At 38.9% G+C, this 19268-nt stretch overlaps 1 protein-coding gene across 2 annotated transcripts in view; it reads left to right on the forward strand.

Annotated features, from left to right (window-relative positions):
• The window catches only part of MYH11 (myosin heavy chain 11), a 211926-nt gene extending 210335 nt beyond the window's left edge, over nt 1-1591 (forward strand). For both annotated transcript variants that reach the window (XM_033915087.1, XM_033915089.1), the window contains one exon: nt 662-1591. In XM_033915087.1, the coding sequence (XP_033770978.1) occupies nt 662-791 (130 nt within the window). In that variant the 3' untranslated portion in view covers nt 792-1591. The remainder of the gene's footprint in view (nt 1-661) is intronic.
• Nucleotides 1592-19268: the final 17677 nt, after the last annotated feature.

Raw genomic sequence — 19268 nt, forward strand, 5'->3', positions numbered from 1 at the left:
TAACTACCCAACAAGGAACGGATAAGAATATATTTACAGGCTCTGTGGCTAGCAATCTCTCTGTAATTGACCAACACTTACTTATACAAGACCACAATTTTTGGGTGGTAAATTAGATTACGTGTCCATTTGGTTTACATTATAGCTGATCACTGCCCATTATCTTACCCCAGTTTGCCAGAAGCCAAGTCAGTCCCCAATTCTATATTCCAGGCTTTTAACAGAGGATTTGTATTCCTATATTTGTATGATTGTTTTTAAAATGTATCTTCATCAGCCAGACTTGTGCATAACAAACCCACTCTGCTTTATGTGATATTTAGTTTTTGGCACAAGTAGAACTCTCTCTCCCAAGAGGCCTGGAACTAGATTAGCAAGAGGCAGGTTGGTTATTGCATGTATGGACAAAGGTGTTTGAAAATAGATTTTGCTGTATAGGTCCAAAACGCATGCTGATCTGGTTTCATAGTTCCAAGTCCACCTCTCCAGAAATATCATCTTGAGTACCAGTTCCATATTAAACGCTAAAGAATTTGTAGACCTAGCTAATGTTTAAATATATCTGTCTTTATGCAGTGATCGAGGGCAAGTTGCTTAATGCTCCTAGATTGTTTAAGTAGCCCCAAAAGTTAAAATCTTTTTTTCTTTTTCATACTTGCAGGAGGGGAAATGAACCAGCTTTTGCCCCTGCAAGGAGATCTGGCGGTAGAAGAATGGAGAATGCAGATGGATCAGAAGAAGATGGCGATGCACGAGAAATAGATTTCAATGGAACAAAAGCCAATGAGTAAAATTTTACATATTACCACAGCAAATTATTTTTTAAAAAAAGGACAGTATTTAGCACTGTATAAATTGACTTTATTTTTAAAGGCTACACTACTGACCAAAGTCTCTCACCGTCTTAAAACCATGCATGCACAGCATTTTTTTTAAACATGTATAAAAATTTACATTTTTAGTTCAGAATTTGTTGACTTGACAGGAAAGAATGCTGAGAGGTTTCTTGTTTTCTGCCCTCAGTAAATAATTTGAAAGTTCTATAGAAAAAAAAGCTTCCCTTTTCCACTGGGGATTCTCTCTGATTTGAAACCCATCATCCCCCCCCCAAAAAAAACAAAACCAAGCTAAAAACCCCCAAACACATATACAGTAAAAGGTCCTCTGGTCATAGACAGTGAGATTTTACTAGAGATCTTAAAGGCAAGATGACCCTAATCCAAAAGGATTCTTGGTTGTTTCTATATGTAATCACTCAACACATTTTACTTTTCTGGATACTGTAACTGACACACTGCTCACAGTACCATCAAAGTGTCTTCTTTCAGTCACATATATAAATTGTTTTAAATAAAAAAAAGGTCAGAATTATTGCACAGTTTTCTATGCACTTTGTTCTGAAGACACTTTCACCAATAAGAAGTTAATAAAGCACTAGGAATGAAGTAGTTTTCTCCTCCTGTATTAGCTACACTGTGGTACAGCTAAACAGTTACTGATCTAGGTGACTATATTTAAATGTCTTCATCATGCTATCTTACAACTTCAGGTGGTGGTGTGCGACTTTAATAAAATGAAATGTTGCAAGATGGTTTGTGGTTTCTGCTCTCTATTTGCATGAGTCATTGTATCTGCTCTAGTAGGGCCATATGGTCTAGTGCAGGAGTAAGCAATTCCGGTCCTCGAGAGCCGCAGCCAGGTCAGGTTTTCAGGATATCCACAATGAATATGTATGAGATGGATTTGCATGCACTGCCTCCTTGAGATGCAAGTCTATCTCATGCATATTTGAGACATTTTAAAATGCTGCAGGACATCACTTATGAGTAACAAAAAGAAATCCAACCAAATCTGCAGAAAAACCCCCGAACCAGGAAAACCAAACAAAAACTGCAGACAATGTACACGATGCAGACAAAAATTTATATTACTGCATTTTAACCTTGGTACGATAAATTTTTGCCTGCATCGTGTACATTGTCTGCAGTTTTTGTTTGGTTTTCCAGACATCATTTATGAACATTTTGTTATATAACGTATCATAAAGAAAAAAAGTTGCAATAAATACAGTGAAGCCAAAGGAATTGGATTATGAAAGATGGAGCTAGAAAGGGCTGAATTGACACGCATTCCTACTGGATTACAATAGCAGAATAAATAAGGGAAAAATGTGTTTACAGTAAGCTTACATCAATGCCATAAGCAGCAAAGAAGGAAAAATAAGTTGGAGTACACAGATGCTCCATTCTGTCTCCACCCATAAACCCTTGTTTATTCAAGTTATAAGGGTACATTTTACTCACTGACCTCTAGAGCCAATACTATGCTGTAACAGGGAGAACCTAAATTTATCTAGTCATAGTAATAGTTAAAAAACCCAAAAACTTTCCCTGAGCAGGAAGACTCATCCCAGTATGAAAGCAACCTAACTGGTCTACACATTCTAGCTCTTTGGAGTTGTCAAATGTAAGAACACAAACCATCTTAAAAATATCAGAAGAAAAAAAATCTTAGGAGCCCTTTTACTAAAGTTAGCTACTGTGTTTTAAATGCAGGATTTTACCATACAGTAGCAATAGATTTTATTTGGTGCCTTTTGAGGATATTCCCACTATTTTTATTGCAGATCATGGGTTAATGTTAACTCTACATTACACACAGCAAGTCAAATACATCAGCTAATACTTCTATGCCCAATATTCCTTGAAAAAAAATCTGAAAACTGCAGTAACATGCAGTTTAAACACCTGGAGCAGGCAAACTACTGCAAAAACGTTTAATGTGGTCAGACAGTAGCCCATTTCTGCATATTAACTGTGGGTCAAGTACTTAGACCTGGACCTGAGGGCATCCCAGTTAGGTTTTCAGGAAATCCCACAATGAATATTCATGAGAGATTTGCATGCCGTAGTTTAATGTTTATTAAAAAAAAATTTATACCGCTCAATCAAACTTCTAAGCGGTGTACAAATAAATACTAAGGAGGGACCAAAAATACAGACTTACATAAATAGATCTCATGATGGGTCACAAGACAAGTAATAAACAACCTTTAAATGAACAGGAACAAGAGGAAAAAGGAAGGAACTATAATAATCCAAGTAAAGTTAACATAAAAGGATGGGGGATATAAAAAATAATAACAAAATAAAATTTAGCCCTAATAAGGGCAGTTAGGTGTCAAAAGTGTCTTGGAATAAGAAGTAGAGGCAATTCATGGAATCTCTCATGAATACACTTCCCCCTCCGTATTCGCGGTTTCCATATCTATAGATTCGCTTATTCGTTGATTTTAAACCAAAAATTCCTTTTTCTTTTTTTGGGATATTTTAAGCCCCCCCTTAAGCCTTACCTTGTGGTCTGGCGGGTTTTCGGGGCAGGAGTGATTTTTCCATGCTCCTGCCCCTTGCAGATCGCTCACAGGAAATGGCTCGAGAGACTACGGGAGCTCAAGGCAGCCATTTCCTGTGAGCGATCTGCACAGGGCAGGAGCGTGAGAAGATTGCTCCTGCCTGAAAACCCACTAGACCACCAAGTAAGGCTTAAGGGGGGGCTTTCAGGGCTTAAAATAGCCGAGGGAAGCAGGGATTAGGGGCTGAACCGGCCCGATTATTCAAGTTTTTTTTAATATTCGTGGGCCGGCTCTGCCCCTAACCACCGTAAATACGGAGGGGGAAGTCTCATTGTGGTAACTGAGTTACTGTCAGGTCTGCAGGCTTTTTGACAGGCCTGCCTGTCTTTTTTATTCATTTTTTTTGGAAATAACTTTGGTTCTGTTCATCTCCATCCTCTGGCCTTACAAACTAGGGGAGAAATCCTTCCAATAGCCTTGGTTATATAGAGCCACAGGCCTACAGAGACTTTATACCAGTATTTCGCAAACTGCGTGATGTGGAGAAAACACTCCACCTCACTTCCCCCAGCGGGAAACCTCTCTCTCTCCATGCTGAAACTTACAATCTTCGGAGCGCCGGCAGCTTAAACATGCTGCTTTTGATGACCTGGAAGCTTTCCCTTTATTTCAGCATCCTGCCCCTGTGAGGGGAAAACTTCAGGGGCTACTGAAGGCAGCATATTTAAGGTGCCAGCAGCACAAAGATCACAAACTGCAGTGTGGGGAAGGGAGAGAAAGAGGTACCTTGGATCTCACAAGGAGAAAAATGCTGCTCCTGATTTGGAGGGAGGGGTAGGATACAAATACTAGACTAGGGAAGTGAAGGTGCAGAAGAGAGAGATGGCAGACCATGGGGAAGGGAAGGGGAGGAAATGAGATACCTTTTTTGGTATGTTTTTTTGGGGGGTGGGGGGAGAGAGATGCAGGAGGGAACCTCCTAAGTCTTTTGAGACTTAGGGGCACTGTAAAAAAATAAAAATTGCTGACACACTAATGGTGCCTTGAACTGAAAAGGTTTGGGAACCACTGCTTTATATCATGCTACCCTTGCTGATGGCTAGAGTGATCCAGGAACATAGAGCCTTGTTGGAAGGAAAAGGAAACCTTCTATGTCACTTCAGATAACTTAAGGATTAAAGAGAGAGACTATGGTACATGTCTAGGCTCCAGCAAGACAACCTGGCCTGTTCCCATGTACTGGTGGTCCAGAAACATTTACTTCAGACCAGTAGGTTTGCCATGAAAAACACAGGGTTCCAAAGATACAAGTGATCCAGACAGCTAAAGACCTGCATCTCTGAGCTTCAGGGTCCTTGAGCCTTATAACAGCTACAACTAAGAACACTAGGTAGAACTATACTGACCTTCCTGCAAACTAATGTAGTAGGCACTTTATTCAAAGAGAGTTGGACTTTCTCTGCAATTTGGGAGTTAGGAGTTTATAGTTTCAGAGCCAGTGTAAATATTTTGATTACTACCTGTTACCTCTTAAATTGTGCCTGCCTCTACCACATTATGTTTGTTTTCCTGAAAACACTTGACTAAACTGTTTGTTCACCTTTGGAGTCAACTGGTAAGTATGGAGAGAGATTAAAGCTGCTTAAGGCGTCTTGGTCCCAAGCCAAATACTGTGTGTGCAAGGTTATCCATATTCCAGGTACACTCTAGGCAACTGTCAAGTAGCAAACAACCACACCTACCCCATACGGATTAATAAAAGATATTGTATTCTGGTCATAACACCTCATTTTTATATTTTTCAAACCAATAGCAAAACAGGTTAATAAAATCAAACTTCAATGTAATGTAAATGAAAGAATAGATAACTAAGAAGCTATAAAGACTAGGCTGAGGTTCAAGTTTGACTTACAGGAGGAGGAATACACAGGTACAATGGCCACATATGACACTGCAGTTCTTGTCTTCTGAAATCCTAGATTCACTTTGTGAAAGCTGGTACTATGGTTCACCTTTCTACCCCTCATGTCACTATTCAGATATTCACCCACAATGCTAAGGTCCTTAAAAAGAGAGTTTATCAATAAAGAAAAATGGAGTTTTCAGTTACTGTTTCCTCACAGACTTCTACAAAATTGAGTTGCAAAACTGCTTTTGAGTCTATTTACATGAAGTAGTGTGGTAATAGACATGTGGATGGTGCTAGAATGACCAAAATGAATTAATTTTGTTTCCCATTGTCACAGTTCAGCCACTAAACTTGACAATTGGTTTTCAGTTTAAAACGTCCACAAGTTCCAAATGAAATATGGCAGATACTTACAACTGTGTGGAGGAAGACTAGTTCACTTTACTATTACATACACACTGCGATGCTCCCTCACCCCTGAAAGTGACGCTGGAAAGGACCATCCTGTGTCATTCTTTAGCATCTATCTCAACCTCAGTCCTTCTACACTGTATTGTACAGAGGTATTGGTGGTATACAATGTTCTCCCCAGAATTTTTTTCCAGCCGGGTGGTATGAAAAAGTAGCCGGGTGGGGTGGGACAGGGAAATTTGGTGGTTAGAATAGGGTCATTAAATCCAGTGGTGTATCTAGTATATGACAAGAGAGAAGGCTTCTGGTTGAGGTGTAGGATGTGGGTAGGAATCTTTTCCCACGGCTTTGTGCACTGCAGCACCCAGGGAGCCGGCCCGAAGACGCCGCGTTGATCGCTGCAAAACACTGTCTTGGGCCCAATGGAAGTGCCGGCCCTGCGGACTGGCAGAAAATTTCCACGGACCAGCATCGTTCCACAGACTGGCGGTTGAAGAACACTGCACTAGAGCACCAACACACGAATTGTAAAACTAAACAAGTCAGATCCTGCACAGTCAATTGATTTTGTAGTCAGTGCTAACAAAAAACCATGTCCTTTTCATACACACAGAACAGAGAAACACCCTCACCCAATATGGAATAATAACAAATTAAAAATAGAAATATGTAGCCAAATTTAAATTAATGCAACACCACAGAAACAGTGACACATGTCCCCTAAAACTGTACAAAATATAAAGACAGTAGATGTAAATTTGAAAACTGATACATAACAATCACCACTTTAAAAACCAAATAGAAATAAAACAAATAAGAAAATACAATTTTATTGGACTAATCCATTTTTCAGTTAGCTTTCAGAGGCCAAATCTTTCTTCGAGACAGTACAGTATGCAGCTGTTATGATATCCTGTCCTGACCTGAGGAAAGGGGGTTTAGTCCAAAAGAAATAGCCTTATTTCCATTTCCTTTTTATAAAGTTTTATCAATACAGTTACAATACTACTTGATTCTATGTAAAGCAACAAAAAATATCTCTTTCTACCTTTTGTAGTTTCTGCTTTAATCATCTTCTCTTCGCTCTTTTCTTCCTATACAGCGTTTGTCCTCTCTTTGATGCAACATCTGCCCTCTATCTTTGCCCCTTCCACCCAGCCTCTGCTCTCTACCCCTTCCATCCACTGTCCACCCTCTCTCTGCCCTTTCCATCTAGTGTTCACCCTCTCTCTCTTCCATACAGCATCTTCCCTCTTTTTATGTCCCTTTAATAAACTGTATATCTTGTGCCCTTTCTCTCCTTTATACATGATTCATTTCAGCTTCATCCCCTCTCCATTTTTCTGTCTCCACTCCCTCCCCTATGCTCTGGCATCTCTCTCTTCTACTTTCCTTCCTTCCTGCCCACTCCACACCATGGTCTGGCATCTCTATCTCCTTCCCTTCCCTCCCCCCCCCCATGCTCCGGCATCTCTCTCCCTCTCTGCTCTGGCACCTCCTCTCCTTCCTTTCCCTCTGGTCTGACATTTGTCTCCTTAGTTTCCCTTCCCTCCTCCTTGCCCTAGCATCTCTCTCCTCTCCCCCTTCATTATCTGGCATCTCTTCTCAACCTCCCTCCTTCCTTTCCCCTGGTCTGGCATCTCCCTCCTCCCCCATGCCCTGACATCTCTCCCTCCATGGTCTAGTATCGCCTTTCCTTTCCCTCCTTCCCATGGTTTTGGCATCTCTCTTTCCTCTCCTCTCCCTTCCTGGTCTTTCTTCTCCTTCCTTCCCTCTCTCTCCTCAGTTGGGTGCAGCAGCAGCATTTCTCTTCCCCCTTCCCTCTCCTCCTCCACTGCTCTTCCCCCTTCCCTAACCACTCTCCTCCTCCACTGCTCTCTCCTCAGTCCTGCTGCAGCTTTCCCTCTTCCATTTTAAGTCCAGCAGCACTCTCTTCTGTTCCCAATCCAGCAGCACCTCTCCCTCTCACCTCCCTCCACCACTTAGCTCCAACAGCACTTCTCCCTCCCCTCTACTTCCATTTCCCCCACTGACTAGCTGCAGCACTTCTCCTTTCCACCCCCAGGACCAGCAGCACCTCTCCTCTCTGACTAGCAGAGCTCCTCTCCCTTCCCTATTCACCTCACAGGTCTAGCAGCACCACTCCCTCCTCTCCTCTTTTCATCTCCATCTATCAGCACCCCTCCCTCTTATCTCTCAGGTCCATTGACACCACTCCCGCCTCCCTATTAACAGGCTCTATTGTAACTTGCCTGACTGCTGCCGTAGCTTTAGCGAATAAATTCCCTCCAGCAGCCTCGGGGCCTCCGAGGAAGAAGGAAGTTACATCATTGGAGGTGGAGCGGCCTAGCAAAATCCCTGAGGCTGCAGAAGGGAATCGATTCGATAACACTAGTGCAGCTGTCAGGCAAATTACAATAAGAAGAGAGCGGTGCTGCTACTAGTCCAGGGTATAGAGAATAGAAAATAACAGTGGCAGCAAGAAGGTGGGAAGCTTGCCGGCGCTACATATCACGTGTTGGGAACCTCTGTACTAAGGGACTGAAAATGAACATACAAACAGTTCCTCATCATTGGTTTTTAACTTTTTCCCCTGCCTGGGAAAGTAAGGGGCACTACTTTTAAGATTTACTTCACAAGCAGGCAAACGCAAGAAAGCCAGGGTGGGTGAAAAACGTTTGGCCTCTCAAGACGTGAAGAAGAACTATGTCATGGGGGGGGAGGGGGGAGGCGCATGCCAAAGTAAAAGTGCCAAGGAGAGGCGGTCCAAATCACCTTGGCACCACACTGGAAACATTTAATTTCCTTTACGGAAGTAGCCTCGAGTTGATAAATGACGTTTTCACATTCTTTTACCTTGAAACAAGTTTCCCCAAAGCAATTTTCTACCTCCCCAGGCTCATCTTGCTGATCGGGAATGGAAGTCGCCCAGCGCATACACCCACAAAATATAAATTGCAGGCTAGTATTACGAGGAGGGTTTGAAAATTGCCTGTTTTTTTTTTGGGGGGGGGTGTTACTTTCTTTATTAGGAGAGAGCGGTGCTACTGCTAGTCCAAGGTATAGAGAATAGAAAATGACAGCGGCAGCAGAAAGGCAGGAAGTATGCCGGCGTTGCATTTCTCCAAAGCAATTTTTTACCTCCCCAGGCCCGTCTTCCTGATCGGGAATGGGAGCCGCCCATCGCATACACACACCAAATACAAATTGCAGGCTAGTGCCACCTTAGCCCGTAGCGAACGCATGCTCTGGGGCTCTAACGTGTGCATGCTGGCTTCCCTTCTCTTCCCCCCCCCCCCCCCCGGACATAACTTCCGGTTTCGGAGGGAAGAGAAGCGAAGCTGGCACGCACACTTTAGAGCCCTGGAGCATAAGTTCGCTATGGGCTAAGGCATGAAATCTCCAAGCGGTTTTTATTTGTTTTGTTTTTTAATGTTGAGCAGCGGGCAGCAGCAGAATTCATGAGCGGATGATAGCCGGGCGCTCATCTAAATTAGCTGGGCGGACCGCCCGGCTAAAAGGCCCTAGGAAGAACACTGGGTATACAAATAAAAATTGAATTGTATCGTATTGTACACCATCATTCTTTAATGCAAAGCTGTGCCCATTCATACTCTAATTCTTCCCTCTCTCACACAGGGATGGTTTCCCACGGTTATCCGCAGGGACAGTGATGAATTCTGTCACCGTGTCAGTCTCTAGTCTGGAGGGTAGCCTAGTGGTCAGTGCAGTGGATTATAAACCAGGGTACCCAAGTTCCAATCCTACTTCAACTCTTTTTTTACCTTTAAATTGTGAGCACTCCAGAACTACAACGATATCTATTGTACCTAAATATTAAAAAGACACCTGCAAGCCTGAGGGCTATTGTGGTGGTGTACATTCAGGTATAGCAGGTATTTTCCTGTTTCTGGAGAACTCATCATTTAAGAGTTGCAGTGAAATATGAACCTGGGTGCCCTGGATTAAAGTTCACAGCATTGATCACTAGGCTGGTCCTCTGCGGTCATTTTTTATACAAATGCTTACAGATTTCCTTGTGTCTTGTTTTTTGGCATTCATAATTTGGCTGTTTTATTTTAGAAAATGGTTGTTCATTTTGGACGTCTGCACATGTTCTTGAACAGAAAACCCTATTTTTCCTGTTCGAAAACGGCTGCAAGATGGACTTCTTTTTTTGAGGGGGGGATATTATGAGCAGGAAATCCCAATTCTAATTTGGACATTCTTTTGGAAAGTGTCCTTCTGTGTTTACCACAGAAATCTTTAAAAATAAAATTAAAAAGTATGCATGTCTCATCCTAGTATCCCCACTACATCATATAATAACATCACTGAAATACTAGACGCTATTCGCCCTTCTGGCTCAAACCTAGACCCCCCCCCTGTCAGTCACACCTCCTAGTGACTGTGAAAGATGCCTTTGTAGACTCCATTCTTCCTCTCATCAACATCTCTCTACAGGTATAGTGCTCGCAAACTGAAGTCAGCAGTCATCAGGCCGATCTTGAAAACCCAACACTAGACCCTAACGTGCTTGGCAACTTTAGACCTATCTCCAACCTACCCTTCGTCTACAAGATCCTGGAAACAATGTGTTAAACCAATTACACTCTTTCATCAACAAACAAGGAGCCCTAACCACCTTCCAATCGGGATTCAGGAAATTCCATAGTACTGAAACCATCCTTCTCAACATCGACAACCGCTGGAAACTCATGGATAAGGGTAATGATGCCCTTCTGATGCCGCTGGTGGATCTCTGTGCAGCATTCAACACTACTGATCATCCTCTTCTCCTTACGCAGCACTCTGAAATTGGTATCCAAGATGCTGCATTACGATGGTTCACCTCCTTCCTGAATAATAGATCCCAAAATGTACTGCTCAACGATGCGCTATTGAAACCAAAACCAATCAAATATGGTGTTCTGCAGGGGGTTTTGCTATCCCCAGTATTATTCAATCTCTATGTTAGATCTGTCCTAGACATAGCCTGCAAATACCAAATACAGCTTCGCTCTGCAGATGACATCTAACTATACCTACTGCTAGGAGAAAGGTGTCACTGACAGCTGATAATATAAGATATGTGGCTACTCAACTCCAAATGTCCATTGCCAGAATATCATATTGGAATAATTTTACTGGACAATTAAGATTAGGCGCAGATCATTACAGCTTTAAGAAGATGTTGAAAACCAAACTGTTTGTAGACGGATATTTCTGATAAGTCTTTCCTACAATGTTGGTCATTTCTTGTATTTTTTTAATATGTTATTGAAGGATTTGCAAATTTGATTTTTATATATGTTTTTTTAAAAAATTCTTTATTCATTTTAAAACTTACATCAAGTGTACAAATATTATATAATAAACACATTTAGCTTGAGCACTTGAACATCTTATCATTATATCTTATAATTAAAAAAAGTAACCCTCATCCCACCCTCCCTCAAAACCCTCTCTTCATTATAAGATCATATAATTTGAATCCCACCCCCCACCCAATACTGAATAATGTGTAATTAATAGAAAAATGGCATTTAATCATGACAGAAAGATGTTAATGGCTCCCATATTTTAATAAAATTTTTATAATTTCCATTCTGTACCGCTATTGATCTTTCCATTCTATATATGTGACATACTGAGTTCCACCAAAAATTAAAATTAAGCCTACTGTGATCCTTCCAGTTATTAGTAATATGTTGGATGGCAACTCCAGTCAAAATCATTAAAAGTTTGTTGTTACACGCTGATATCTGACTCTTTTTTCTCATAGACATTCCAAATATCACAGTATCATATGATAACGCTACATGGTTTTCCAATAAACAATTTATTTGATCCCAGATTGAGTTCCAAAAGGCTAAGATATGGGGAAAGTAGAATAAAAGATGATCCAAAGTCCCAACCTCTAATTTACAATGCCAGCACCTATTGGACAAGGAACTATTTAATTTTTGTAATCTAACTGGGGTCCAAAAAGCTCTATGTAACAAAAAAAACCAAGTTTGTCTCATAGACGCTGACATTGTACATCTCATTCTCCAAGACCAAATTTGTGGCCATTGAAATGCTGAAATCTGATGCTTAATCTCAATGCTCCAAATATCCCTCAGACCATTTTTAGGTTTTTTATTAACCAAATCACTAATAGATTTATACCACTGTGCGGCCTGGTGACCTAGAAAGTCCGCCTGAAAACATAAGAATTCCAAACTGGACTGAGTATTAAGATTTTTCCATTCAGGGAACCCCGCCTGAATGGCCTGCTTCAATTGCAACCAGCGAAAACATTGTGATTTATAAAGCCCAAATTTATGTTGCAATTGTGTAAAATCCAGCAGTTTACCATTAGAGATGACATCATTTAAATTTCTAATTCCTGCAATTATCCAATGTTTCCAGACGATCTTGAAACCACCAATTTGAATCTTGGAGTTTAGCCATATGGATTGATTAGTTGATTTATTTATAGGAATAGCTGTTAAATTACTAACAAATCTTAAGGTTTTCCATGTGTCCATTAAAATTCTATTTTCTTTGTATAATCTGGGCATCTTGATACTGAGAACATGAGAAAGATGTAAAGGAAACATGAGTCGCCATTCCAAATATAACCAATCAGGAGTATATTCAATGAGCTCCAGGAGGACCCAATACATACCTTGACGTAAAATATAGGCCTGATGGTACCTATAAAAATTTGGAAAATTTACCCCACCCTCCTTAATTGGCTTTTGCAAAGATATTAAAGCAATTCTAGGAGTTTTACCAAGCCAAATAAATTTAATAATTATTGAGTTCAATTTTTTATAGAAAGACCCATGAAAAAATACTGGTATCATACCCATTTGATAGCAAATCACAGGCAATATCATCATTTTAACAGTTTGGACTCTCCCCCACCAACATAAATGTAATGGATTCCAATGTTCAGTTAATTCTGTAACCTTTTTTTAACAAAAGTTTTTCGTTTTCTTTTACTGTATCATCTACTGTACTTTTAATCCATATTCCTAAATATTTCAAACCATTCTCCTTCCAAACAAAGGAAAATGAATCAAACATACTTTTTAAACAATGTACATTGAGTGGAAGAATTTCAGATTTATTCTAATTTATTTTGTAACCTGAAAATTTACCGAAAATTTCTATCAGCTCTAATAAACAAGGAATGGAGGAACTTGAATTTCTCAAATATAATAAAATATCATCTGCATAAACGGAAAATTTGTATTCCCAATCATTACGTGGAATACCCTGTATCTCCTTTGTTTGTAGAATAGCTAACAATAGGAGTTCTAAAACTATATCAAAAAGCAAAGGAGATAATGGACAACCCTGTCTAACTCCCCTATGCAGTTGAAAACGATCTGATAAATTATTATTAATATATAATCTTGCCATAGGGGAGCTATACAAAGTTTGAATCATTTGAATAAATCCTGTACCTATTCCAAACCATTCCAATGCCTGATACATAAACTTCCATTCCACTCTATCAAATGCTTTTTCCGCATCTAAAGATACGGCAAAGGCCGGTTCATTCATGTTTTTAGTTAAATTTAATGTGTGAAACGCCAATCTAGTGTTACTAGAAGAATGTCTATTTGCAATGAATCCAGTTTGGCGTACATCTATTATGAAAGGGAGAGACTTAGCCAATCTCAAAGCCAAAATTTTAGCTAATAATTTTCCATCCACATTAATTAAAAATATCGGCCTATAATTTGAAATCAAAGTGGGATCTTTATTTGGCTTTGGTAAAACAATAGTCAAAGATACAACCCTTATTTAGTTGAAACTGATACAAATTTAGTAAATGGGATAGTAAAGAATTTTTAAATGTTTTATAAAATTCTACTGTGAAACCATCCCCACCTGGAGCGGATCCAACTCTAAGAGACTTCAACGCTGTTTCTAATTCTTTTAGTGATATAGGCTCGTCTAAACTTTTTTTCATATGTTCAGGAAGTTTTGGACCCTCCAATAAATTTAAAAAATCCACACCATTTTGAACTTTATCACCATAAGACTCGGAAGAATATAAATCTTTATAAAAATTAAGAAATTGATTTAAAATATTATTAATCTGAGTATGTGTATTTCCTTTTTCATCTTTTATTACTATTATTTTTGCTCTTCAAGATAATTTGCAAGTAGTCTTCCCGCCTTATTAGAATTTCCATAATACAAAGTTTGCTGAGAAAACAAATCTTTCCTCGCCAATCTTGAAGAAATCTCATTATATTTCCCTTTAGTCTTTAAAAGAGCTTGTAAAGTATCTTGTTGCCATTTATCAACTAATTTAGATTCCAAACATTTAATTTCAATTTCCAAATCAGTAAATTGTTTAGCAAATTGCTTCCTTAAATGTGCCGAATAAGAAATAATATATCCTCTCATAGTAGCTTTAAAAGCGTCCCATAACATTTCAGTACTAATATCCTCAGTAGTATTAATTTGGAAAAATTCAGATACTTTTACCTTAAACTCTTCAAGAAAAGCTGAATCAGCAACCAATGTATTATCAAATCTCCAAATTCATCTATTTAAATCCTGTTTATCCAATCTACATTTGATCCAAACCCCTCCATGGTCCGTCAAAATAATTGGATCAATGGAAGCATGTTGTACCAATGAGTTTGAAACCAAACCATAATCAATTCTTGAAAAAGATTTATGAACTTGAGAAAAAAAGGAAAATTCCTGATCATTGAAATGAAGTATTCGCCATATATCTTTTAAATTACAAGATTACAACAAATTCTCAAGCCCTAAAGATTTTATATTTTTACTTGGTTTTTTATCCAAAAAAGGATCCATTACAGCGTTAAAATCTCCAGCTACAACTAAATTAGAAGCAGCCAGTGGGAGTATTAATTGTTGTAAGTTTTTGAAGTAATCGTTTTGGTTCGAATTAGGGGCGTAAACATTAAACAAAGTCAAGGTATTATTTCCCATTCTCATTTCTACATTAATCCATCTGCCTAAGGATCAAAATCTATCAATTGAAAAGAAGCGAAACAATTACTACTTATTAAAATGGCAACTCCCGCTTTTTTCCTAACTGCAGGGGCAAAAAAGCAATGTTTTATCCAATCCCCTTCGAGCTTCTTTGATTCTATATCCGATAGATGCGTCTCTTGGATATAATATATATCAGCCTTCTGTTTTTTCAAGAATGTAAGCATTTTTTTCCTTTTTACTGGGTGATTGAGGCCATTAACGTTAAGTGAAAATATTTTAATCTCCATTATATATATTAATAATTAAAAATAATAAATAAAAAATTAAAGTATGATTATATACCATTTTCCATATCAATTCCTTTTGAGTAACACATCTTCCCCAATTAACTATATACCCATTATAGATTCCCCTCCCACCCTTCCCCACCCTACATAATGACATAGATAACTTGGAACCACACATTTCAGATCAGGTAAATCCAGATAAATCCGTAACAGACATTAATCTTGTACCACCTATTTTTAACATTAATAATAATCCATCTCTTAATAAATATCAGTGATCTAAATAATTTAACCCAAAGATCATATCTTAATTCTTTGTTTTCAAAGATTTAGTAATGATCACTGCTAACCAACCCAATATCTTAATTCTTTGAATACCATAACAGTACTGATGAAAAATCTTATTTAAACACTCAATAAATAAATAATATTATTATTATTCATTTCTTTTTAAATCAATATAATCACTAATTAATTAAAATCAAAACCATAAATTTTCTTAACTAATAATTCATTCATTACAATCATATATAATTTTTTCATACCATACATAAATACCATTAACATAGTCAATGAAATATAAATTTATCGATAATCAAAGAAAGATTAATGGTATAAATATATTCGCTTAAAAGAATAAAAACATATACTATGAAATAATTCAATCATTCATAAAGAATCTATTCAAATTTCATATTATTTTCAAAAACAGATCAATATGAAATTAAAAGTGACTATAATAGATATATTTAAAATAATTTAACCAATCTTGAAGATCCTTCTTCTGGAAACCACAAAATGTAAATATAAATATACCAAATACACAGTAAAAAGCATTACATATTTAAGAATAAATAATAAAGTTTTATTCTATTCCTTATAATAAGACCTTTAAATCTCCTTTCTCTTTGAATAAGCTTTAACCCCATAAAATTAACGCTCTCCCAACATATACCATAAAAGTCATGTTGTAAACAACTCTAAAACTCCTCAATCGTCCCAGGAAAACCGGCATTTAAGCAAGCATTAAGGCAGAACCGAAAGTGACAGCATTATAAATCTTTGAACTCTTTATCAGTCTTTAGCAAACAAAGTCTCTATATTTTGCATATTATAAAGTTTTTAGACACCTTCGGGGGAGGAGCATGCTCCCACACCATCCCAATCAGCAAAGAGGCAGCCACAAATGTCCGTGCTCTCCTCTGAGATCCTCCTTAAATTCCATGAGAGCAAAAGCTCTATATGTTGCAAATTACAGGGTTCCTCAGCGCTTCAGGAGAGAGGCAGTTACAGGCATTGATGTTTCCTTATAGCTCAACATCAGAATCTGTGAGAGAAAAAGGTTCTATCCATATGCGATATAAATATTTCAACCCGCCTTTGGGGGTGGAGCATGCTCCCACGCCCCGCCCAATGAGAAGATGCACAGCTCGGATAATCAAACAGCTGTAAGTCATTAGTATCAGTGAGATCCAGCAAAGGTTTTATCCCTTGTAATCCCAATCAAAAGGTTCTCGCTCATCAATTCCCGTATCAATAGAGGCGGTTTAGGATCTCAAAAAATCTTCATTATCGGCATATGTCTTCTGTATTTGTGTCCAGTATTATTGTCCCACTAATATCCAAACATGAAGACTGTTGCATTAAGATCTATGTTAAACCTTGTAGTAAGTACTGTATCCTTCTTTCCATTCATCAGAATTTATGTCAGATATATTGAAGGACAGATGTGTATTGCTTCTCAGTTCAAACTGACCTTAGATATTTCTGCAGGTAATGTAAAGATCCCTTAGGTGAGAGAGCAAAATATAATATTAAACTCTCTGACCGTAATGCTGTCTAGACTTCCTCTTAATGTTTAACCCTATCATCAACCGGTAACTGAGCCAACCATGGTAACTGCTGCATGGCAACTTGGATTAGAATGTTGATAGCATTCCATATTTTCAAGTCAAACTCAGAAGGTTCTTTCACTGTTAATATATTAAATAATATTAAAATCTTTTCAAAATATATTAAAACCACATAACAAATGCTTTTTAAGTAAAAAAAAAAAAAAAGAGTGAAAGCTGGAACTAAAGCGAACCTCACATATTCATTCAGCCATGGGTTGTTCCTTTTGTCTTAAAAAGCTCTTTAAGTTTTTCAGGACTGTCAAAGCTAAGTGTTTTGTTATCCACAGTTATTTTCATGATGGCTGGATATAATAGACCATACTTAGCTCCAATTTCATGCAGTGACGGTCTTAGATCTAAAAACTGCTTCCTCTTATCAGCTGTGGATTTAGCAAAGTCTGGAACGATATGAATTTTAGCATCTTGGCACCGCATATTTTGATTTTCCTTTGCTAAATGAATAATCTCTATGGTATGCTGATACCTTAAAAGTTTAAAAATTATTGGCCGAGGACCCACAAATTTGTCAGGTCTTCTAATAGGGACTCTGTGTGCCCTCTCTATTTCCATTGGATATTTTGTTTTAAAGGGGAGGACTTTAATTATGCAGTTTTCTAAAAAGGAAATTAAATCTCCTTTCTCCACCCCTTCCGGTATCCCAAGTACTCTTAAATTCGACCTTCTCATCCGGTTAGAACAATCCTCCAGTTCCCTGGTAAGAAAGATAATTTTCTTTCTATTTTCATTGAACTGCTTCTTTTCTGTTTGAAACTCCTCTACGGTTCTTTTCCAGTTGGTTTACTTTTATTTCTAGTACCTCTATTCTTCTATTTAGTGTAGATACTTCATCTTGTAGATCGTTTAGTTTTTTTGAATTTGACAGCACTATCTGAGACCTGGTTCACGGACTCGCACGGGTGGGATATGGTTATACCAGGTTACAACTTGCTTCGTCGAGACAGAGAGGGCAAGTTAGGAGGAGGGGTAGCACTATACATTAAAGAAAACATCAAGACTACTAGAATCACGAATGTTAGATACTCCGGGGAATCCCTCTGGGTGAACCTGGCCAGAGGGAACGAAAAATGCCTATACCTTGGTGTGGTATATAGACCTCCAAGACAACAGGAAGACAAGGATATAGAACTGATCAAGGATATAGAGAACATAACTTTGCGTGGAGACACAGTTCTGCTTGGGGACTTCAACATGCCCGATGCAGATTGGAACACACTCTCTGCGACTACCGGTGGCAGCAGAAGAATATTAACCTCCATAAAGGGTACACGACTCAAACAAATGGTACTGGAGCCCACTAGAAACCAGGCAATACTGGACCTGGTACTCACCAATGGAGACAGCGTCACAGAAGTATCGGTAGGCGATAAGCTGGCCTCTAGCGACCATAACATGATATGGCTTAACCTCAAGTGGGGTTTCTCTAGATCAAATACAGTGATGAGAGTCCTCAACTTTAGAGGCACAGACTTCGAACGCATGGGAGATTTTGTCCATCGGGAGCTGCAAAACCAAGCACAAACTGACAATGTGGAGAATATGTGGTCGACTCTGAAATCCACCCTGCATGAAGCAACAAATCGCTACGCAAAAACGGTCAGCAAAAGTCGGAGAAACAAAAGACCCCAGTGGTTCAGTACTGAAATTCCGGACCTCATTAAGGAGAAGAAAAAAGCATTTATTGCCTACAAACATTTAGGAAAGCAGGAGGCAAAAGAAGACTATCAGGACAGGTCTAAAGCTGTCAAGAAGCAGTCAGAGAGGCCAAGCTCCGAATAGAGGAGAATCTAGCGCAGAACATTAAGAAAGGGGATAAATCCGTCTTTAGGTATATTAGTGACAGGAAAAGAAACAAAGATGGGATAGAATGACTCAGGAAATCGGACGGGAATTATGCAGAATCGGATTCTACTAAGGACAAACTACTAAATGAATACTTCTGCTCGGTTTTCACCTGTGAGGAGCCGGGATCCGGTCCACTTTTACGGACAAGGGAAAGCCAGAAAGACCCGTTTCAAGACTTCAAGTTTACACCCAGTAGCGTCTACTGCGAACTTTCAAGACTCAAAGTAAACAAAGCCATGGGACCAGAAAACCTACACCCCAGGGTGCTCAGAGAGCTGAGGGAAGTCCTGGCGGAACCATTATCTGGGCTCTTCAATCTCTCCCTAAGCACGGGAAGAGTCCCCTTGGACTGGAAAACAGCTAACGTTATTCCACTCCACAAAAAGGGCTGCAGGACAGAGACAGCGAATTATAGACCGGTAAGTCTCACATCCATAGTATGCAAACTCATGGAAACACTGATCAAACAGAAACTTGATACAATCCTGGATGAAGAAGATCTACGTGATCCCCATCAACATGGATTTACCAAAGGCAGGTCCTGCCAATCAAATCTGATTAGCTTCTTCGAC

Source organism: Geotrypetes seraphini, chromosome 11 (genome assembly GCF_902459505.1).
Source record: "Geotrypetes seraphini chromosome 11, aGeoSer1.1, whole genome shotgun sequence".
NCBI classification, from domain to species: domain Eukaryota; kingdom Metazoa; phylum Chordata; class Amphibia; order Gymnophiona; family Dermophiidae; genus Geotrypetes; species Geotrypetes seraphini.